The sequence below is a fragment of the Nothoprocta perdicaria genome, unplaced genomic scaffold, assembly GCF_003342845.1.
Source record: "Nothoprocta perdicaria isolate Ctin4 unplaced genomic scaffold, notPer1 scaffold_66, whole genome shotgun sequence".
Classification (NCBI taxonomy): domain Eukaryota; kingdom Metazoa; phylum Chordata; class Aves; order Tinamiformes; family Tinamidae; genus Nothoprocta; species Nothoprocta perdicaria.
Window position 1 is genome coordinate 3,167,196 of NW_020455932.1, and position 24,049 is coordinate 3,191,244.

Here is a 24,049-nt window from a genome sequence, read left to right on the forward strand (position 1 = left end):
GACGGCGCGGGCGGCGCCGAGCTCTTCAAGACCACCAACTTCACGAGCTTCATCCGGCAGCTCAACCTCTACGGCTTCCGCAAGGTGGTGCCGGGCCCGGCAGGCGCGCCCGGCGGCGGCGGTGGTGGTGCCGCGGGCTCCCCGCTGCACCACTTCCACAGCCCGCACTTCCGCCGCGACCGGCCCGACCTCCTGGTGCACCTGAAGCGCCTCACGAGCGCCAACAAGGCCAAGCTGGCGGCGGGCCTCGAGGTGGCGAGCCGCCCGCCCAACCGCTTCCAGCGCCTGCTCAGCTCCTCGCTGCACGGCGAGCCGCCCGCGCACAGGCCGCACAAGGCCGGTGAGGCCCGCGCGCCGCCACCGTGGGGGCACGCTACCCGGCACACCGCCGAGCCCCCGCGGCCCGTCCCGGCCGTCCCCGCACCGTGCTCGCTGTAGCGGGAGAGAGGACGCGCTGGGAGGTGCCCGCGGAGGCCAGGGGCACGGGGCGCCTCCCCAGCTGGTTCCCAGCTTGGGAACCGGTGAYCCGGGGGAGCCGGTCGGGCTCCGTGATCCTTAGAGGGCCCTCCAGCCGTGTGGTTCCCCGAGCGTCTCGTTTGGTGCCATCAGGGCTCTTGCTTGGTGTCGCCCACGATACGAATGTGTCGCCTGCAGAGCGGCCACAGCGCTGCTGCCTGCGGGATGGGCCCCTCTTCACACACCGGCGGAGCGCGGGTCTCTCCTCGGTTCTCTCCTTGCACACACTGTGGTGTAGCTCCGGGGTGGTGTCTGCTGCACGTGCAGGGCTGCGCCGCTAATGCCAAGGAAAGAATGGGAAACGCTCGAGAAGGAGCTCGTTTCTTTCAATATTCAGACTAGAAAACCCTTAAGATTCATTTAAACTGTTTTAGGGTCGAGTCATCTGAGATTTGTGCAGTGAAGTCTGGTCTGTTGAGCCATACCGCAGGCCATTCCTATGGGAAATCCTGTGGAAAAATCACCTTTTCCCATCCCTTGCTGTGTGGTTATGGATGCAGCTTCAGAGATCCTGTGTTCCCGGAGCGTGGGTCCTGGAAAGACCTACAGAATGAACGGGGAAAGCATCGCAGGTTTTGTATGCATGCAGGTGTCACGGCGTAGTGTTCACTCTGGTCCATACTGACTGTTAAGAGCGTGTTCTACTCTGCTGTACTTGTGAGGCAGCTGATGATCCTTTGGCTTGCAAAGAGACCGTCTTCCAAGTGCCCTGCACCGGGTAGTGGTGTTCAGTGCCCTGGACACGTCCGTGCGGCAGCCGGTGCACGGGAACGTGGCATCTGCCCGCAGCTTGCTCGTGCGTTAAAGCYGAAGGAGTTTTATAGGAATAAAAGGAGTAGCTAGGAAATAACAAACTAGCCAGGTTTTGGGGGATATTTTAATTAACCAATCTGAATTGCTTGCAAAAAAATGGATGAGTAAAAACGACAAGTGAACCTCAGTGCTGCGGAAAGCAGAGCTGTGCATGTGAGAGGATGTTCATCTGTAAACACACACAGTAATGAATTGCAAACGAGTTACTGAAATCATAGCACTCTTGCTTATGCTTCTTCTTGAAAAAGACTGACTTATCCCCAAAAACGRGTATGAACCCAGGGCAGAATCTGTAGAAACAGTATATTTCAAAATTTTAATTTTTGGTTAAAACTTAGAACCCCCAAAGTCTTACTTTTTTCAATAATGTTTCCATCTTGGGGATTTTTTCTTCTCSAGTACCTTGTAATAAAGCATTTGGGCTAGGGGTTCACAGCCCCTTTGAGGAGTGTGAGTTGTCCCTCCCTTAGGTGTGTTTGAGCTTTCTGCAGTGTGTTCGCTGCAGTCCTGCTCGACGGCTTCCTGGTCTTCATGGTTGTTTTTCCCCATATTGTTTGACTTAGCACATAACGCTTTCCCAGTGTTTGGTTTGCTCRTTTACTGTGCATTGTGACTTAGAGCGTGTTTAAAACAGTGATAACTTGCAGTGCTTAAGGAAACGAGGAGCTCCATAGGTAACTTTGTGTTAATACCCTGCTCCTGCRCTGGCTACTGCACGTGCTACTCGTTGTTCATGGGCGTAATGCAGCCTGTTCCTGGGGTAAGCACCCTGGAATAAGGGTAGTTTTCCCACGTAATGCCGAGTTGGGGCTCCTCCTGTTGCTGCCTGCGATGGTTCCTCCCATTAACACCTTTGTTTTGCACCCCGTGCAGGACCGTTGACTGCAGGACAGTTCCATCGCTCCTACCGAGACAGTTTATCCCCCTACTCCTACGTCTCGGCCRCGTCCCAGAGCCAGAGCACTTTGCCATCCAAAGGTGCCGATCGGACTCCCATCCCTTCCAGGACGTGGCAGAACTCCCTCGGCTTGGTTCCGGGGCACATGGAGGCTTCCCCCACCTTTTCGGACAAAGGGGTGGCCTTTCCTGTGCTCCAGAGGTTTCCAACCGAGGTCACGTACACGCTGCAGCCCAGTGCCTCCCCCATGCACGTCCAGCAAGGGGCTCAAACGGTGGCCACGTCTCCCCCGAAGTACAGCAGCTACTCCTCGTCCGTGCAGTACTCGCAAGCCTACTACCCAACAGGTAGGGCCTTTTATTGCACAAGGATGTTTTAAGTATCACTTTTATGTCTGTGTYTACAGTGACTTTTAATACAGATGTATTTCAAGTGGAGACTAGCTGGTGTCATGTCCTCTCTTCCACTTAGATTTTATGGCAAAAAGTGTTTTCAAAATTCAAACGGAGGACAAGACTACAAGAATATGAAGCACAAAAATCTGTGTTCCCTGCTGAGGAGTTTAAAGGGTGAGGGGGGAGAAAAAAAAACATTTGTCCAGAACTAATTGGTGTTAGCCTAACTTTCACTTTTTTTTTTTTTTTTTATTCCTCTCTTTGATTAAGGAACATTGATGTCGATATTGTTTTATATATATATATCCATTGATATTGGACACTGAGAACTGGTTGAAGATAAACGTAGAAGGTCCTTGGTCTCATGTTTAAATCTGTGCCACAATTTTCATTTATTCTTAACACTTTTCTTGCCTTTTTTTTTTTTTTTGGGGTATGCTTTGTGCTCCAAGGATGGGAGAGCAACAGCAGTTGTGACTACTTTCTCATTTTGTCTAAGAACAATTTACTGAAACTTTCAATGCCACTTCAGACAAGTGATTACTCCCCAGAAGAAGAGCTGTTGAAACAAGTTACTGTTCTCCTGCTCCACCTTGCTTTGAATTGGAAAAATATTGTAATTCCTTTTTTTTTCCTCCTTGAACTTCTGAAACACAGAACATAGCGACTCTTCCTTTGAACAAACTGAACCCCAGTTATTATTTGTGCCTTCTGCCTGTTCCTCCCTTGGCAGCTGCTCCCTCACTGAGTCACCTGTCCCTGTTTAGACATCCTAAATGCGGTGGCTGCTGATTTCACTGTGTGCTGCTTCTTGTGGGAAGACTTCACACGTGTTCTGTGCTGATCCCACAGCTCTGCTGAAAATGGGAGCCCGTGTTTCAACCATCGGTTGCTACAGTCTCCTTAACGCGTGTGACTCCAGAACCCTTCCGTGTTGACACGTGGCTCCCGTGGACTCTCCTAAGGGCTTACGAGGCAGGTGACACTTGTCACAGGCACCTTGCCATGTGCTGCCTGCAGAGATCGCTGAGCTGCAAGTTCCTCCTGGAGTGGAGTATCCTGCTGTGGGTGGGAGATGCTCTCTGACGGAAGCRTCATCTCATGGTTTCTGCTTCATCTCCTGGTTTCTGTCAGTTAGCAGAGCKAGGTTGGAGGTGGTCGTACTGCATTTCACATGAGCTGAATTGCACCTGAGCTAGTCCCTTGACAGGAATGGGCATCTCTAGGGTGTGATTCATCCTGCTTGTTTTAAACTTGGTCTTAGGATGAGATTATTCAAGTCCTGGGAGTGCTTTGTGTGCAGCATTAGCTATAGGGCAGTTAAGGACTAGCTTAGGCTGGATCATAATGTGCAGGCCTCTCTGACTGTGCCACTCTAGTCTCTCCGCCTGGGATTATAAAGGGGGGAAGGAGTCTGCTGTGTTGTTGGATAATCTCTTCCTCTCCTTTAGGGCACCTGCTTGGAAAAAGGATAGACAAAACCTTCAAAAACAAAACACATGAAAGCATATCAAAGGCACAAAAATGAAGGCCTAGTTTAATCACAAAAAGGGAAAGTTATGGATCTGAGGCATTTGGAAGGTCCAATGAATTCATTAGTACTTCTGAGAGGAAAGTGTCTTCATTTCGCTAGAGGGTATTATACATCCCTTCATTTTCAGAATGCCTGAACTCTTTCAGTRTTTTAACATCTGTTTTTGCTTGTCTCTCCTAATCTGTGCGTTATGCTTTTTTGTTGTTGTTTTTTATGCTAAGACATGAGATACAGAAACCTTATTTCATCATACATCCACATGAAAAAGTCTACTTGCCTGCATTGGAAGAGCACTTTCTAGAAGGATTAGCTTGTTTGGAGAATGACAGCTAACCATAAGCTCTGTATTTCGTAAATGATCAGACTGAAGCATGTGTGTTCAATCTCACAGCTGGCTTCTTTCATTTCATTTAATGAAGATAAGGTTTGTGAAGTCCTGTTAAATCAAAGAAGAACTTTATCAAAAGAGTTCTCTTTATGTATATTTAACTTGTTAACTTCAGTGACAAAAAGATTTTCTTGGCTTTTATTGTGGTCTTCCTTGGAAGGACAAGAGAACAGAAGATGCTGATCCAAATTCTGTTCTCGCTTGCATTAGAGTGTAACTGTCTCAAAGATTTAGTCCTATTTGCTTTTAGGTATCTGAAAAACCTTTGATAGCAGTAGGATTGCATCAAAGAAATGTCGTGAAGCTTTCCTGTTACGAAGAATCCTAATGATGAAAAATCAGTCAACGAGACCATGTCGGAAACATCACTTACTGGTTGCACCTGATGTGGCTGGTCTGATCACGCCTTTTGAAGACATCTGTGGAGCTCATTTAAATGTGATAACTTCTCTGGTGAATGATAGCTTAGGAGTAGTCATTCTAAACGACACATGATCTCTTATGATAAATATATTTCTTTGGATGTAAAGTTTAACATTCAGTAAGAATTGGATTTTTAAAATAGAGAACCAGCTGAAAAATCTAGTAATTGTTTTAACACGGCATAAAATAGCACCATGTTTCTCCTTGAGAAAAGGAGAGTTAGCTGGGTTAGTAATGCACTTGTAAAACTAGTAGTAGGATTCATCTTGCCTAAGATTCATCTGAATGTATAATAGTTACTTGCATATGTCTGGGCTTGTCGTCTGCATTACACGTATAGCCAATAGAGAGAAACAGGCACCTCCCAGAGCTTGACTCATTCTTGCTTTCTCAGACATAGGCCTTTGGAAGACAGTTTATCCCTTCCTGATTTCTTCATTAAGGGAATGGAGTGTGTAGGGAATGGAGTTTCTAGATGTTTGAGTCTAATAATAATGAGATTAATCCCAAGATATTTCAAACAATATTGTCATTTCCACCTCCTCTTATTAAAAAGATTTTAAATGGATTCTTTTTCATCGGTCTTTTGTTTATTGCAGGCCTGCAGTCTGCTTCTTTTTTTTTGTATTTAGGTCCATTACTCGCTTCCATTTGGGTTTATTGATCTGTCAGGAATCAGCCGTTTTCCACAAATTCCTGCACAGCTTTGGGCTCTGTTAACCCAGTTGTACAATAAATAATTAGCTGTCCTTAGGCATARCTTTCAGAAGTGAAATGAAAGGATGTTCCCCAGGCGCTTCCTTGGGTGTGTAGCGTGCAGCACATGCCGGAGGGCAGTGGGAAAGCTGGTTAGGGCCAGTTGCACTTGTTGCAGTTGCCAATTGCACAGAGTTGTCACCCCTCACTGATGGCCCTCACAATCTTAAATGCACAGGGAAGGCCATTCCCAGTGGATCTTTGGAGAACGTGACMGTGGTTATTGGAGCTTGGTGGAGATCTGCTCTTGATTGTACTCTTTCTGTATAGATTTTGGGTGTTTCAGCTTTCTTGGTTTGGGTSAAGTGTGGCAGCCCATAAAAAGCCCAGAGGCCGCTCTGTCATTGGGTATGTTGAGCTGTAAGCATGGTGCTTTTTTGATGTGTTAGACTCTGATTATATCTGAGTTCTAACTTCTAGGTACATTTGACAAGATGCGTCTTTGTTGAGACTGACTGCACCCAAGAATATCTGGCTGTGTCTATGCCCGTTTATTAAACGTGTGCTAGGGCGAGTTCCTGGCTACGAGATCGTCATTGTCCGTAACATTAGATTGTCCTCCTGGTTGCCACTGTCCCCTAAAACTGCTGTGTTTAGTTCAGGGGTTGGCATGGGCTGGACACCTGGAGAAGGGATCTCAATCTCAAAGTGACACAGATCTCCCTCCTCCCGAGACAACACGAGGAGTTTCATTTTGTCACAGCGATTTCGAGTTTGCTTAACAGGGTGACTCACAATTTGCATAGGATATGTTAAATGCAGTTTCTCAGCAATCTGCTTTTCTAATCTTGGACAAAAAAAAAATGATGAGATTTGATACTCTTGTGTGTGTGCATRTGGCCTGCAACTCTATTTGGGTAAGCACTTGTCCTGGATCCCTCGTTGCCTCTCAGAGCCTGGGTTGTTTATCTTCCAGAAGCTGGATGTTACATCATTCCTCAGCTTTCAGACTTCTAGTGACTAGGTCGATGCAGTACGTTCTGCACATATCTTATAAGTATCATGAGCTTCTGAAAGCAGAATTAATGAAATTAATTTCATTAATACTATTGATAGCCAACTTCAGAATGGTTTTAGTGATACGGGTATTATGTGATCCCTCCGGCTAAATATCCCTTTTTTATTTGCATATAACTCCCTGAATTTCGCTAGTGTCAAGAAAATAGGGCTTAATGAACACCTGAGTATTTCTCTAATGAGCAGTTCTTGACTTTGAAGATAAGAAYGTTGGCCTCAGTCAAACCCAAACCCTGCAGGTCATCCTTCCCTCTGACAGTAATGCTCARAGAAGAGTGCAAGAGTAGAACAGGCAAGGGCTGATGCTTTTCCAAAGTGCTCCTGCAGTYTTGATTTGAAGAGTTAATTAGCTTGTGGGAGGGTTTATTATTATTTAATAATTCTCAGTGGATTTCACTGTCCGTTTTCCCCGTTGATGCAGGCGTGTTGCATATGCAGCATTTACCTCCACGCTGAAGGGTCCTGCTCAGCTTAGCTGTTTCTTCAAGGGAACGTTCTGTACCTTTGATCATCCCTGTTGCCCTTCCTGTAGCCTCGTAGCAGTTCGGTGAGATTGCTCTGATCCTCACGGTCTGGCTGAGCCTCTGTCTTTCTCCATTCCTTTTCTGCTAGTTGCTAATAATCCCATTGCTTTGCTCCTGGTTCTTGGAGACACTTTCWGACAGCTGCTGGTGTCTCCTGCAACTATTTACTTTACTGCAAAGATCCCATTCCTCSTTACTGGCATCTGGTTACGCATCAGAGATTATCTATGTGTTTATTGACCCCCTCCCTTACCGTCAGATACTAATTATCCGGTGTCYAGTAATTCTGTATTGTATTATACTTTCTTCTGTTTTTCTTGTTTAGCTGCCAGGATTTCTCACTTCTAAATGTTTTTCTTGATGTGCTTTTAAATAAGTTCCTTTTAGTCTTGACTTCTTTGCTTGAGTACTTTGCAACTTCTTTGGAAATTGCAGTGTATTTTCAGTATGTGTGAAATCTGGCTACATGCAAGAAATACTGTAATGCAGGAGCTTCAGTCCTTCCCTCCTCCCGTGAGCTGTGGTGTTCTTTGAGCTCTGCCTGTTTGTAAGTGTTCCTTTCTGATTCAGTTATGGTCCTGCCGAACAGCAATTCCGTTTTCAGAAAGCAGAGTTCATTTTCCACATATTTTGTCCTAAAGACTATGAGAAATTGCCCATCTGTAGCTTGTATGAGCAGAAGTAAGTCTCCCTTTTAAAAGGGCACAAAACAATTCTCAGTTATACTTGCTTGATGAAGAGGGCTGTATTTTTTATAACTTAGTTAAATATTTACTTATTCCCGAAGATACTATTCATCCCTCTGTGCTCAGGATTCCAATAAGAATTATGCCTACTGTCAGTTATTTCGTAACAGCTGATGACATAATTGCTTTAGCTTCTTATTTTCTCCTGTGTATCACTAYGTTAACTATGTCATGGACAGAAGAGATGAGAAGTTTCTTCCACACAGTGAACACAGTAGGATGAAGGCACGTATTGAAGCCAGGATCTTCGTGTTCAGGAGGAGTTGACACCTTCTCTGAGAACCYCACCCGTCAGTAGACAGGCCCTGTGCGAAGGGCTGGAGCATCTCGTGCTTTGATGTGGCGATTCTCGGTGCTTGCTTCAGAGCTGCATTATCCAGAAATTGTCTGGATGCAGCTTCCACGTCCTGCTGTTGCTGTGTTGGAGCACTTCTCTAAAACTGGCCTCCGTGTTAGGGTGACTTTGCTTCCTAACCGACTCTTTCTGCTCCTGGTCTCTGTGATATTTCCAAAAATGTGGCTGTTCTTGTTCTTAGACCAGTCATTGCTAAAACCCATGTTGACCAAAAAAAAAAAAAAAAAAAATCTTGTGAATGCAAAATGTTCTGTTTATGCAGCATTCTCCATTTCGGAAACATTCTGAATTTGTCTTCAGTTTTTGTTCTTCTGCACTATTATTTTTGTTCCTCTCATGTTGATTTACAAGCACAATAATCTACTTGATTAATGAGTTGCTGTTGTCACAAGTTCTGCTCACTGGGGCAAGAGTTCTGCCGTTTCTCTTGTAGCATTTTGTGCTTACAGTTTGCATGTAGTGTTTTACACTTACCTCATGTTTCACAAGCACTTCTTCCCTTCAGGTTCTTGCTTTTCTTTCATCAGAAAATATATATTTTTTCCTAATATGATCTCTTTTTTCCTTATTCACTGTAATAGGGTAAGAAAAACATCTTCGTAGGTCATTGTTCTCGTCTTGTTTCTGCAATAGCCCCTCCAACCCTTTTTGTTTTTTTTTTTTTAATGGTATATGTGTTTTTGTTTCCCCCTGCTCCTTGGTTTTGTAAGCAGTCTGTGGAGTATCCGGTAGGTGAACTATCTCTTAGCCCATATATCATTTAAGCAATACCCAGCATAGGAGAAAGTTCCCATGTCATAGAAGAATCTCCTGACACCCAGACTTCATCCTGAATTGGCTTTTGAAGCTACATAAATTATACACGTATCATAATTCTTTAGAGGGATATCATCAGTAGCTTTTTCTTTCCCATTTCACTCCCATGTTTATTGCTCCCAGCTGCACAAAAAGTCTGCAACATTATATATATATACATATATGTGTGTGTGTGTGTATATATATATATATATATAGTATGTAATCCTTCTTTACATATGGCAGTTGTAGGTGCTGTCTCATGGGAATCCCCCTGCAGATGACAAACATTGTAAATGAATTTCTGATCTGTGTTTACCACTTGGTTATGCTTAGTACTTACTTATACTTAGTACTTAACTATGATCTTGCCACGGAGTAATCTGAGTTTGAAGACCATTTTAAAGATGGTCTGTATTGCAAATAAAGCCTTTACCTTGAGGATCTTTTCACCAAAAATAATACATGCAGAACACTGCCTCATCTGCAAAGCTGCATTTCAAAATAAAATTACTCTTTAATTTCAATATATACATATGAATTGCTAAACTCTTTCCAAGTGAATCAGCTTCCTGTGTTATGTTCTGATGAAAAGGGCAGCATTTTAAGGTTGTCTTCCAGCAAAGCTGGTTCCAAAAGGTGATGCACAAGAGGGGTAGTACACGAAAGGTTGTGATTGTGAAGTGTGTGTATGTCTACTTCAGAATATGTATATATATCAATAAATATTGTTAAGCTGATTCATTTGGGAGGTAATAATACATTTCTGGAATTTATTTTTCAATATGATTTTTAAAATGTTTAATCAAATAGAGCAGTAGAAATGTGTTAGACCAAAGGCTGGTTTAGGAAGTCTGATCTGTGTGTTTGGATTCTTTCCAGCTGTTCTGCAGTGCTGTTCAACCACCCACATAGATCCTCTGTCTGGCTGTGCTACTCCTACAGCCTCAGCCTACACCCACTGCAACTTTTTCCAGGTGAGTGTAGCCCCGGAATCCAGGTGCCAGCAGAGCCATACCCATGCATGAAGGCTTTATGAACTGCTAGGGTGAAGGGTATGCCTTTTAAAGTTGAGGAACTTGAGTAAGTTAACAGCAAGGTGCTCAAAATATCCATTTCCGAGAACCACAAAGTATTAMATAAGTAGCTTTGTGTTTTTTAATTCTCAAGTTAACATCATAGCAGATGTCCTCGTCAGTGGAGTGTTGAAATTGGAGTGTTGGCTTCACCAGGGTTGGTTTTAGCGAATGAGTTTAATGTTGAAAAGTGTCCTTATCTGGGGAAAATGAGCTGTTTTGATATCACAAGAATATTGGGAAGCAGCTCCACATCTTGTCCCAGGCAGCTTTCTGCACCCCTGAGGCTCATCTGGTGAATGAGAAAACCATGTCTAATTTTCTCATCCGAAAAGTGACTTTTGGAATTGGCCCCACCTCAGAGGTGTCATGTGGAAATAGCTAGAGTATTTATTGAAAATACTTTATATAACTCCAGTGGAAATGCAGCTAGTTTGGAGAGTAAACTTTATCAAATACTGARAAGTTTGAAGTAAAATTGCAAGAGTTTCCCTTGGCATTCCAACGTAATGCATATACATTCCTCCTYGTAGAGGACAAGCAAAGCAAGTTATACTTGTGTGTTGAAAAGGGGCTGACTTGCCCAACCTTGATTACCCAGTTCCCTTTCTTGCAGATATCAACCTTTGTCTCGTACTCAGGATCTTTTATGCAGGTTTATTCAGGATGGCCGGGCTGTGGTCAGGATAATTTGCTGATAGAAGGATATAAATAGTCACTGTCCAGCCATCCACTGCATCCTGTAGCATGTAGCGTCTTTGTCCTCTCGCCTTAGTCATAAGGTTGTGTAAATTATTACCAATAAAAAAAATGGGTATGTGAACCCAGTGGGCAACTTTCGGAAGTCAGAATCAAGTAATTTCTGGTCTTGGAAGGCTTAGATTGATGACTGGGATAGCAAATCATTCAAAGAGAGTAATCAGGGATGTTTTCAGGGCTAGATTGACAGCAATGGTGCCAGAGTAACTGAGATAACTTATGTACTCTGTCCAAAGAGTCTAGTAAAAGTGAACAGTTTGGAGAAGCAAGTCTGTGGGGGTGTGTGGAAGCCAAGATGTTTCAGGTCACTTTACCTACCTGTGCATAAGCAGATAATAAAGCTCTAACAAGGGAATTCCAGTCCAAAACTGTTGGTGAGTCAGGAAGCTGCTTGAAGATCTCTGTGTGTGCAGCTCTAAGGTAAGCAGTGCTGTCCATCAGCTCAACCAGAGGAGTAACGGGATGTCCCTGGGCTGGGTGAGACAAATACATAAATGGATCAACAAGACTTCTCAAGAATCTCGAGTCTCTTGGTGGAGAGATCGTGTGGATCGTGTCCCCTGGGGCATGGGGCAGGACAGTCCAGAAGGCAGCACGTTGTCTGAAGATGCACCGAGCTGTGGAGAAGAGTCAGCTTTTCTGGGCTCTAGTGTAGATGCTTCCCCAGACTTTGCTGAGGGATGTGGCCAGCTGCAGTACAGACTGTCCTCTCCTGGCTTTTTGTTGATCATCGGCCACCACGCACACAAATCCTGAAGAGCAGTATTACTATCGGAGGAAGCCAACTCRGGGCAAATAATCACAGTCATCTTTTAGCTTCCTGGAGAACAGAACTGGCATGTTGCTTTGTTCCATTCATATCTTCCACCAGTCATTGCAATTCAATACAAAATTAGAAAGGAGCCGTGTTCCTAAAGACTTGAAGGGTGTTTTGAGGCTGTTTTATCAAACCGTACCCTGTTAGATACCACTAGCATCATCTGCACAGAACTGCCAGAGCTGCTGGGCTTGTAGCGTTCCCACCGTAGCTGCTTGGGCTGTTAGGTGCTTCTGACTGGGGCATGGAGAGACCAAGTAAGAAAAGTCTGCGTTTGCCCAGACGGGCTTCCCAGGACAAGCTCCAGAGAATTCCTGCGGGGGAATGYGGATGGTGATGCACACACAGAGCAACTCACTGGGGTATCCCACTGCTGAGCTTGCTAAACCAATGCTCATTTCCCATCTTCAGAGGAAAGCAACGGGCTTTGGAGAGGGAGGCCTGGCCATCCCCTGCCACAGCTGTTTTGGCAAATCACAACTGCTGGTACCGTGTTTCAGTGCTCCTTTATCGTAGCCATCAACTCGGCTCCATGTTGATATTTTATTTGTTATTAACAGATTTGCAAATTGATCGATGCTGCTCSTGTTTGCTTAACTGCCGTTATTTTCCCATAGAAATGAAGAAGTAACTGGCAGTAGAAATAAACATAAGTGAAGCAAAAAGGCAGGCAACTTCCCTGACGTTAAAAGCAGTCCTGTGGTTTTTTGCTTTTATTTGTAATGATAGTCAGCCGTATTATTTTGAAATGAAATGGACCTTGGATGACTGCTGAGAACTTGCCCAGCTCGGGAGGCAGATGCAGCTCCACASAGATTGCCCGGATTAAATGTATTTGTGCTTACCCTTCCTTTGCACCCTTTGTGTGTCTTATACAAAGCAAAGTGCCCGTCTTCTCCTTCACTTAATCATAACACTTTTTCTCCACGGGAAAGCAGCAACTTAATCTTTTGATCCCTCATTTCTCAGTCTTTACCATTTTTTTTCATTGCTGCCTTCCCTCCTGGCCTTATCTGTCTCATCTTCTCAAGAAAATTGAATATATTTGTGTCTTTACATGGGCACTTTCCCCCACTGGAAAGGCAGGCTAGATCCAGGAAGATGGTATTCTCAGGCAGGGTTATAACAGCCTCAGTCCGAGCTGTGCTAGCAAAGAGTAGGGAAAGCCACTTCTTAAAACCTTTCATTTATTTATTTATTAATCTGTTGGGGATTATCTTGTCCTTGGATAATTGATTTATTAACCCTGGTCTTAATTATAAGTCCTAGCAATGTAAGAAATTAAGTCAATAATGCAACAAAATTAAAACACCTTTTTTTAACATTTAAAAAAACATAATTGAAAAAAGTGGAAATAACTGAGTTTAAATCTGTATCCTGAAAGATACTAAGATGTATTCCTTTTAGTAAGAGATTTTGCCTGACCTAACCTAAGCTTTTGCGATTCAAGTTTTCTTTTCTCTTTTTGGTCTTTTTTTTTTTTTCCTCTCCCTTTAAAAGTCTATGATTTTCTGCATACAAACGAAGAAGGGATCTCAGGATCCTCTCACCTCTGAGTATTTCCCTCAGAGACTGTTGATGGTCTTGCTGCTGCTGAGAGACGTTTGCCATGATAAGACTTTCCTAGTAGGTGATCCAGTGGCTTYCTGCCCTCTAATTTATTCATATGTAGAAATGGCTTTTTATTAGTAATTACCTAGCTAGGGGGTCTGGGCACAATCAGCCATTAGTGACTAAATCATAACACTAGGCCTTTTTTAAAAAGGGGGATATATTTCAGACACATTTGAGCTCAGTGTCATCGTATGACATCTGTTCCTCAGAAGAAATTACCCTTCCAGTCTCTTTTAAATATGAGTCATCTCTAGAGCAGTGCCAGTGCTGCTAGAATGTGATTTATCATTTAATTTGGGTAGAATTTTACTGCTTTTGGAAGAGTCTTCATTGTTTTCTTTCTGCATTGACAGATTTTTGGTTTTATAACTTGTACCGAAAAAAAAAAAAACCACCAAAAACATTAGATTGCCGATTGTATCTTGACATGTAATGATATTTTTAAATGAAAATTTTATAGTGTTCAGACCTTCCCTTGGAGGGCAAAGGCAGCCTCTCCAGATTCCTTAAGAGGTGCCTCTGGCCTGAAGATCTATGAGGCTTTAACGTTGACCTGCATAGACTTGTGGTCAAACATTTGTTGAACGCTCTGAGCACTGATGTGGTGGAAGTATCCGGATGGGAGACCATGACAGGGCAGTACTACAGTATTTGTTTTTGTAGGCATCTGAACATTCATTCTGGGCCTGGAGCACCTCTGGGGATCARTGTATGGGCATCACTTGAAGAACAAAAGCAGGTGGTATTGGTAAGTAACTGGGTGTTCCTCGAGCCCTGTTTCCACATGCATGTTAAGAGTACGTGCCTTTTTTCTCTTGCTCAAAACCCTTGTGTTTTATGTTCTTATATTTTAACAGGAAGCTTGAGTTTTAGAAGATTTGAAGGCAGGTACCTGTGTTGTGTTGTTTTTCTGTCACTTGTGTGGCATGCGAAGGGCTTGGTCTCATGTGCCCCCCGCTGAGGCCAAGGTCTCTGCTTTGGGTGCTTGGGTGTGTGTGCACGTGCAGTGGACAGGGCACGTGGGTGCGCGTCGAAAAGGGCACCTCGCCACTGGTAACCAACCCTCCTCTCTCTGCAGGAAAGACAACGAATGGAAGCAAGTAGGCCTGCAGCGAGTAGCATGGCTGAGGAAAAGCCAGGCRCAGGGGCAGCACCCTCCTTTTACTAGACCTGTTGATTTAGCTGAAAATAACWAAGTGTTGAATGTATGAGCCCTTGAGTTGATGGCCCCGCTTCRCTGACAGAGTCTTCAGGACATGTGCTGCCATTTTAACCTTTTCATATTGAAGTTCACTGTGTTTTCTTTCTGCAGAATCCTCCAATGCAGTCATCTTACACAGTTGAATTTCTGCCCTCTACCTGGCCATGTAGCACAGCTGAGGAAAACAAGAAGTCCGAAGTGAATCTTGAAGCTGTGTTTCAGATTGTTGATGAAATGCATTCATCCCCCAAAGTGGAAATGGTAAAGGTGGAGCCTGTGGAGAGCCAGTGTTCAACCCCTCAAAGCAAAGGCCAACAGCTGCTGGTTAGTGCTGAGAACAGTGAAACACCTTCCTCAAGTGAGGCCAGTCGCCTGGAGCCTCTTACACCCGTGGCTTCAGACATTACATCGTTTGTGATGGGAACAGATTCTCTCCCTCAGCCTCCGGATTTTCTCTACGCTATCCATACCCCTGAGTCTGTAGAAGGTGCTTCTGCTCAGATAGTGCAAGAATCCGTGACCGCCCAGGAGGCGCATGGAAAACTGAGGGAGCAGCTGGAGCATTCCCCAAATCAGTCCTCGGAAATCTTTGTTGAGGAAGAACAGCCGTTCAGCGCACAGCAGGTAGGGGTTAACTGGGCATGCTGAGGAGAGCAGCACTAGATGTTCTTGAGTTAATTACAGCCCATAGTCCTGCTGGCTCTGCACTGATAACTTTTTCAGATTCTTGCATACTTAAAGAGTGAAAGAGTTCTTTAATTGGGCTTTTAATGGACAGTGAGTGAAGGGTTTGTTTGGGACAGCGAGGTGAAGGGAGAATAAAAAGGCAAAGTACCCCACACTGATGAGTGTATTAGCTTGTAAGGGCCAAGTTGTACCGTGGTTTTACATGATGAAGCAGAAACTTTCTTTGATTATAGCATCCTATCTTTACTGTCCATTAAGAAAGAGTATTTTGAGAGTTGCAAAGGTTTCTGTTCACAGTTTAGGTGGTCAGGTTGCTACTGACTAAACAAGYGCTTATTTTGCATGGAAGTTGTTTAAAATTTTAACGGTGTAAAGCATTTTCATTTGTTTATTCCTCAGGGGTCTGACGGGTTGTAGTTTTAGTTTGCTTTTGCCTGCGCTCCAGTCTGCTCTAAAGACAAAAGTGTAAATCTTGCATGTGGCTAACATCTGGAATAGAATTTGTTTTGATGTCATATTTTATTTGGATAATTTTGCATTTTTAGTTTTTCAGTGCTAATGCTGCTTCTTTGCTGGCTAATCAGAAACTCCTCGTTTCAGATAAAGGCCCCCTCTCACCTCCGGCCATTCCCTGTAACGATGGGCGTTCTAACCCTTGCTCGGTTAAGGTAGCAGGTGCATGCTCTCTTTTTATTTATTTTGCACATCAAAAGCAGTCACATTTCACTACATGACTGAGGAAATAGGCAAGTTCAGTAAATGGGTGCCTGCAACATACATATTGAGCAGCAGCAGAGGGCTCCAAAAAGCAAGAAACAACATAAAAATTGAGTGTCTTTAACAGTGGGATGTATGAGATCTCCCACCAGAGATGTGTGGCTTGCATTTGTGGTTTTGTATTACACAGCTCTATCAAGTCGTTTCCCCYAAGTGTTACTAATACAGCTGTTGGGTACCAGTGAATGCAGCTGGAATTTTTGTATTTAAGTTCTCTTAACTACTTTTGTGACCAAGGAAAAGGTTCAGGCTGTGAGGATGTGTATCTTTTAGCTCTGTGTGTCCTGATTTTCTGACTTGGTGTTTTGCTTAATATGATGTTTTGTAAGGGCTGGAGTTACAATTTGGTAACCTTAGTTCTGAGTTGAAAACACTTATGAAATTGGACGAACTATTACATAAACCATCTAGGCAGTGTTCAACATTTGTTAATATCCTTTGGAGTGGAGAAAAAAACGTTATGATTTAGTTTTATGAGTTGATAACAAGAAAGTTTTGAGTAATCTTTGGTTTTCTTTTCATTTTCTTAAGATGGATCCTAGTATTAAGTGTCCACCCAGTCTGGCAGACACAGGCGTCTCTTCAGAACACTTAGGAGTCTTCACTTCAGGAGCTGGACCCGTGAACAAGTCCGTAAAAGACACAGTTTCTTCTGTACAAACTAGAGGCAGGGAGAGAAGAAGCAATTCACAGAAGGGCAAGTCACCTGGTAAGAAAATAGTCTAGGTTTTTCTAGAGTTTACCCAGACAGGTTGCATGGAAGAGGATCRATGCAGAAAGGGAGAGCAAGAACTATTTAAGTCTCATTGTCTACAGTGTAAGTATCTTAGTATCCTTTAGTTAAAATATTATATTGGTGCAGCCTGTTAGTGTACTTACAGCTAGACCTGTATAGAAATGTTTGCATTTATCACTATTATGTGGAAAGGGGAATAAATTATATGAGTAAATAAAATCTGAAATTCTGGGGTTGTTACAATATTGAGGTGAAGTCCATAGGTATGTGTGCTGTACGTGACACTGCTGTGAAGGAAGGTTGAGCAATGAGGAGATGGTTTGAAGCAGCAAAAGAAGGAGCATTACTTTGATGAAGGAAGTATAGAAGGCCAAACTTTTTGTCGCAGATGATTAAATAAGTTTGGTCCCAGAGCGGCAATACATATACTGAATACATGAGAAAAACAAGCAGCAGRAGCTGAACACCAAATCTAGTAACCCAAGGGTCTACAGATCAGAGAAACATCACAGGATGCAGAGACTCCTTTGGATTCATTGTAGAGAAAGAATTGGTGTGGCCTGCGAGTCTTGTAAGAAGCTAATTCCCTCACTACAGATCATCAAAGAATCATCATCAAAAGCCTGAATATGAAGCCTGAAGAGTTGTTGCTACCTTCAGAGGGTAGGGTGTATATTCCAGTTAACACAAGCTGACTTCTTAATTACTATTATGCCCAGCAGTTTCAAACATCTGAGTAAGGAGTGAAATCTTTCTCTCAGCAAGCTGAGAGGGGTTGGATGCCGTTCCGAAAGATGACAGGCTCTCACTGAAAACACAGACTTGAGAATTCTGGTTCAGCAGAATATCTCCATTTTTCAAACTACGGCAAAACATTTGCAAAACATATCCCTTGTGAAGTTATGTGTGGCAACATTTTGGAAAGCATTTCCGTGGGAAATGTCCATAGCATAGTCATTTTTGAGGGTAATGGGATAGTCATCCAAGACTGCATTTCTGCCGTCACACCTCTTGGGCCTGGTGTACATGGAAAGTCCAGAGACACCTGAGCTAAATGTGGCCGTGCTCAGAGTGGCTGGAAATAAACTCGCCTGGTGATACAGGCCTTGAGACCAGACTTCTCAGCTGTAAGCCGGTGGAGTTCGGGATGAGCCGAGCCCTGTTGCTCTTTCTGCGCTCGCCCGTTGGTGCCTCCTTTCCTGTGAGGCCTTAGAAACAGCTTCTTCCTTGACCTCTCTGAGCTAGAATGGTGCCCGATGACAATTTTCAGTTGTTTCTTCAAATCTTATTCTGTTCTTTTCTTCTTTTTCTTTGGCACCCACTTGCAAGCTTCCGAGCCTAGAGTTGGGTATACAGCCTGCTAGAGAAAAAGCTCTTGTTCGATCCCTTCCAGCAGGCCTCTGGCGTTACCCACTTCCTTGTTACACCGGCATGAAGTTTTAGCCAGCGTATGACAAGAGCCAACRTAACGTGGTACAAAAGCCATTGCAGTGAAATGGAAGTAAAAATGACTGGAAGCAAATGTAGGCCAAAACCAAGGCTGTAACTCTGTAAAATGAGGCAAGAGTCGCCACATTCATTGTGGAGAAACATTATTTTCTTTTGAAGAACCAGACTGGATTTCTTTACCTGTCCTGTGGCAAAAGAGACATCTGTTGCCCCACAAAGATGCAATCCCCAGGATTCCACCCCATGTCTGCCAGCCTAGCTCTGCATCATCATAAATCAATGAAATTGTCGCCTTCAAAGCAGGAGGTTCATCCTGAGCCAGTTTTCTCAGCAAACATCTGGTTTACCTGTTTGAGAGTGTCCTGCCAAGCGCGATGGGATGAAAGGTCTCTCTGCCCTAGCAGCCAGTCTCCAACAGCATCTTCACCGTTTTTGTACTAAGACAGAGGGCAACAGTTTCGTCTTCCATGAGTCTGTGGAAGCCATATACACTTTTAGCATCCGTAATGTTCTATGGGAATCCATGTAATTAGCATAGGTAAGTATACAGCGATTGAGGAGCACTGGTTTTGTTTTGAAACTGATAATGGATTTTGGTACTTTCTAGAAAAGCAAATTTCTTGTTTAATCCAATTTTTTCAGGTTTTATTTCTGCTCAGACTCAAGTCTGGTTTTTTCCCTTTTTTTTTCCTGTTTTTTTTTTTTCTTTTTTCTTTGTGTTTTGATGTACATTTTTACTGGTAGCAGAATGTCAGTAAGAGTGTTGTTTTTTCTCATATTTAGTGTAAAATTTTCTGGCTTGTTAAAGAGCCTGGTCTTTTTTCAGCTCCCCTGTTAGTCATTTGTGAGTGAGGGTCATTCAGTTCCTGCCCTGAAGTCCCTTTTGGAGATGTCTCCCTCCCTGTTTGCTAGAGAAGGAGCCTCTTTTACACCAAGTTCCCCAACATAGTCAGTGACGGTAGGTACCTTAAAGTTCATAATGTCAAATGCAGCCTTAAGCTTTAATCTGCATTTAAATACACACAAATAAGAGCATTCCCTGCTTATATGGCTATGTTGGTATAGCAGTGATTACAGTAAAGAATTATTTTTTAAAAAAATCTCCTTTTGCTATATTCTTCACTGGAGCAGTTGTAGTAGAGATAGTACTTCTAGATTCATTCTTCCTCTCTCTATTGTTGTTGCATGATTTAAATTTAGTCTCAAATTCATGGCTTTTTCTTGAGCAGACTTTAGAAACTTGTTTGTAGTTTGATTTTCCTTGCATTTAGTGTGTCCAAGCCAATATAAAATGACATTTTTTCAGAAGGTACTGTTTATTTTAGGTGCCTGACGTGAGATACSTTGGAGTCTTTTCTAGAGATTACTCGAAAGCTGAAGTCACAGGCTCTTTTAGTCCCATAAATAAAATCACAAAGACCACATCATCTGCAGTGGCCGTGAGTCATTTGCCTTGGTTACCAGTCATCACCTCCCCGATCCTGAGCATCTCTGAGAGGTCATACAGTTATATGAGACTTTCATTTGGAGGGACTTGAGGTCCTTCATAGTCTCAGAACGTTCTTAGTCTTTCTATATCACTCAGTATTTAACCACATCATTTAAGACAGCAGTTCTGGTGTGAAGTTAAGTAATATTCCTTCATCTTATCCTTCCTCCTTCCCAAAAGAGTAAAGAATAACAACTTCAGGTTAGTGGGCCCTGGATTCAGTGCTGACTGAAATCCCATCCGAATCTAGCCTATAACCACCCCTTTCTTCTTCAAAGATGCATTTCCCAAGAGATTATTGAGCTGTCCCTAAATGCAACTTGAAGATACGAAGAAGTGACCATGGATCATGGCGCGAGTGGCTTCACTTTGGAACAGATTAGCAAGCCTGAGAATGAGAATGGCCTGAAGGTTGTCTGCGGTCGGACTGAAGTGCGTGACCTGCTCACACTGCTGTTGCAGCAGAGGTTTCTTGTCTGTGCACGATCACCTTTGTGCATGTAAGTGCCTGCTTTAACCAGATCTTCACTCCTCGTGCACTAATTCTGCGGACCTTACAGTTTGACGGATGGACTCCCCCTCTTTTGGCAGCAGTAGGAAAAGAAGAAATACTTGCTAGTCCTTCTTTTGAGAGTCAGAGATGCAACAGAGGACCCAAAACTTAATTCAGCACTAAAYGAAGCACTAAAATCTGTCATTCTAAGAGTGTAGTCTGCCTTCTTCCATCTTTTTCTTAGGAGATGCTGGATATGACTGTCTAATTCTTGTACTGATTATCACATTGAGGTGTGAGGAACAGTGCACACCTTCCAGGGTTTGCTTTATTTCAATACCTAGAGTATTTCTTAGCACATAGATTTGAGGATGCCCAGGAGTAATTCTTTCTCCACTATGTACTAGTCAAGATCATCTGAAAAATGGGATTTTCAGAATTCAGGTTCAGAATCTGTCCACTAATGTTGGCAGCATCTACACCTGCAACAAGCTGCAAGTCTTTTTGGACTAACAAATGACTAACAGAAACTGTAAATTCCTCAGAAGTGAAGAATTCTTCTTCCTCTCGCCCTCTAGCTCCACTCCATCATTCCCCATGGGCACCCTGAGATAGTGAATGTAGCTGAACTGAGGTAGAGTCTGAATTTGTGTTTCATCATCAAAAAGAGCAGGTAAAATGGGCAATGTTATAATTAGAGATCATTATTTGCACCCCTTATTTCTTGGAAGTTCGATCTTGGAATGGAACAAATAGACTATTTTACTTCTGGATGTAAGCATTTTAAGCATGCTGATACGTTCAGGAAAAATTCTCTTCCTGAAGGCCTGTCTCTCTTTTTGTGAATAGTCTGTYGGTCTTCTCTTTGCAACAGGAATACAAACATAATTTTGAGATGCTATTGACTCAGATTCCTTCTTTTTCTTTATTGTCCTCCAAGCTACCCTAAATACTTACAATGCATTCCCTAGGTGAATACATTTTGAAGTGCATTTGTTGAGGACACATCTTCTTTCAGGTAAGGAATCCTGTGGTACCTTAGTGTCCATTGAAAGTGTTTCCTGTGCCTTCCAGATGGGAATAATTTCAGTGTTCATCTAGCATCTCTAGGAGGTCTCCATGAAAGCTTCCATGGGGCACACGTCCTGGCTCTGGACTCCTCAGCATCTCCTGTGGTTCTGGTTAGAGATGAACGCTCAGGTGGATAATGTTCCCACTGGTAGTGTTGCCACTTTACAAGGCGACTTGTTCATTCTTGACCTCTAGGATGCCAACTTGCACGTTTAGATCTGGCCAGGTGTGCTGGAAGTATCTGCATTTTGCCGTGGGTCAAGGTYATTTTCAGCAAAAGAGTCTTGCTTGGCTTCTCTGTGACACCACGAGTCTCCTCTAGTATCGTGGTCCTGGTCACTGCAGACTTGGAGGCAATTGCAGACTTGGAGGCAATTGCCTCTTTAATGAATAAATGAAAGTCTACACAAAATAAAATGTGCACTTCTGAGGATACGGCTGACCTTAAAGTTTTTACAGTAATTGGTGTTTGGCTGTTGGTACCTGCTGTAGTGAATGCCAAAATAAATAATGTATCTTGAAGAAGGAGTTCACCCAGCTAACTTCTCTTTTAAGGTCTTTTGGTTTTATGGTTAAAATTATGCAAAAAATAGACTAAAACCTATTAAATAGGCTAAATAAGTTGCAAACTGTGAAATTATAATTGCTTTCTAGGCCATATCTTATTAACAGATAGAAGTGCAGTTCCTGTGTGTGCTGCCAAGTGAGATGTATGCAAAGACTAATATTGACTCCGTGTTCTCTTTTCTTCCTAGATCTCCATCTGCTGGTTGATGTAGCTTGCAAGCAGGAGCACTTTCCAAAGGAAGAAATAAGAGAGTGAGAAGTGGGTGACAAGTATGTGAAAATGTGCAGCAGCTGCCAGCTGGGCTCCCTTGTTGGAATCCAGAGGCGGCGCTTTGCACAGACAGGCACTTTGGATCATTTCAGTTGTGTGTTTAAAAAATCTCTCCTTTTTCTTTGTTTTTGTTTTTTAACTTTCATTTTATGTTTGAGGAGAATTAATCTTTCCGTTATTTACACCTCTACATTACACTTTCCACCTTTCAAACCATCTAGCAATCTCAGTATTCAATATAAAATAATAACTTAGCTGCTCGTATTCTCTAGAAATAGCAAGCCTCAGCTTTCTGAAAGCAAGAGGCCTTAAAAGCTTCCTCAAAACGTCCTTAAGCAGGTTGTTTTTAGTGCTGAATTTGGAATCTTTTTATTTAACATTGTTGAGGCTAGAGTATATTCAGCAGAGATGCTGCATGGGCTCTCACTGTCTTTGCCTGAAGTCATACTGTGGCCTTTTAATGGGAATTGTGGACCAAACAGAAGCATAGGGAAGTCACAAGATTCTGGGTCTGAATGGGTCAGAGACTTCAAGAGAGCAGCTATAGGAAAGATGAGCTAATTTTCTAAGTGATTAACCAGGAAATGCTCTTCCTTCCCAAATGCAATGTGCTCTTTCAGCAGCAAATGTCTCCCTTATGGTTACCTATGAAAGCTGCTGATCTCTTACACCAATGGAGAATTCTCCTGTTTTAATAATTTCCTTTTGAGTCTAATGATATCCGTAATGATAGGTTATCTGTTGTTTTCTTACTTTATTTTAAATAGGTCTTCACAATATATTTTTAACTTATTAAATACAATTATATTGGCAGTAGATGTAAGGTTTTTAATAGCTAAGTTTTGTATTTATGTTGAAATATTATTTAAAGGATAAAGGATGCACACGTAGTATTTATGTTGGGTTAGAGTGATATATGGGAAAGAGCACTTAAAACAYAAACTTCATTGCTTCCAGCCTGCTCATACTTATTTTATAATGAGCCAGATGTGTAAATAAGCAGGCTGCACAAGAAAGAAAGAGAAAGAATTTAGACTGCCTCAGTTTTACCCTCTGGAACCTTCTGCAGTTTACAGGTATGTTCARGATGTGCGAAGTGAACACCCAGCAGAAGGATGCACTGAGGTGAAACCTTTAAATACTCGCTAGCCCTCCAGACTAGTCGAATGCAATATGGAAATACTTGTAGGCCGTGACTAGTGGGAGCGGTACTAGACTGATTGTCCTCAGCTTTGCCATGTTTGTAGCACAGCCAGTAGGCTCCCGTAATAAAAGGCGAGGTGTTTGTATTCGTGTCCTCCTTCTCAAAGGAAAATACAAGGAGAGCATCTCTAGCTGAAGGAGAGTATTCTGGTAGTTGAAAGGTGTTTGCTAGTGTAGACGCAGCTCTCCCATCTGAGTCTGGTGTTGTGCTTCCCAGCTGACGTGGCTTGAGGCTGCTGCGTAACGTGCTCAGGGAAGGGTGCAGGTCTGCRTGCTCTAGTTTGTGCCGTTAACAGCAAGAGGGTTTGAGAGCATCAGGCTAGACTCCCTAGAGTCAAGGTGTAAGGAGTTGGAGACCACAAGAATTCAGCCTTGTCGAGCTGAAGTTGCTACCTCTTTAATTCCAATAAAATACGAAGGGAACTTCTTAGCTTGCCTTTCTTGTTCCTCATTGCCACAAAAAGATTTGATGCTTTTGGGGATTTATGGTACGGGAGTCTTATTGTCTTAGATAACGCGGTATCCTTGTAAAGACAAATTATGAAATCCTAGTATTAGAATTTTTAATAGGCTRTTTTTAAAACAGCCATGGAGCTGGATCTCCTGCCATGCATCGTGTGYAGAGCACCCCTGCACATGAGCTGTCTTTGTCCTTAACCAACTCTCTCTGACAAAACTG

The 24,049-nt window shown here is 43.1% G+C and overlaps 1 protein-coding gene across 1 annotated transcript; it reads left to right on the top strand.

Annotated features, from left to right (window-relative positions):
- HSF5 (heat shock transcription factor 5) lies at positions 1-22,152 on the top strand (the record flags this gene model as incomplete). The annotated part of the gene is made up of 6 exons (XM_026050157.1): positions 1-382; positions 2,200-2,574; positions 10,043-10,137; positions 14,739-15,251; positions 16,623-16,800; positions 22,085-22,152. Coding segments are annotated over 6 exons (1,611 nt in total), but the record flags the coding sequence as incomplete, so codon positions are not given.
- Positions 22,153-24,049: the final 1,897 nt, after the last annotated feature.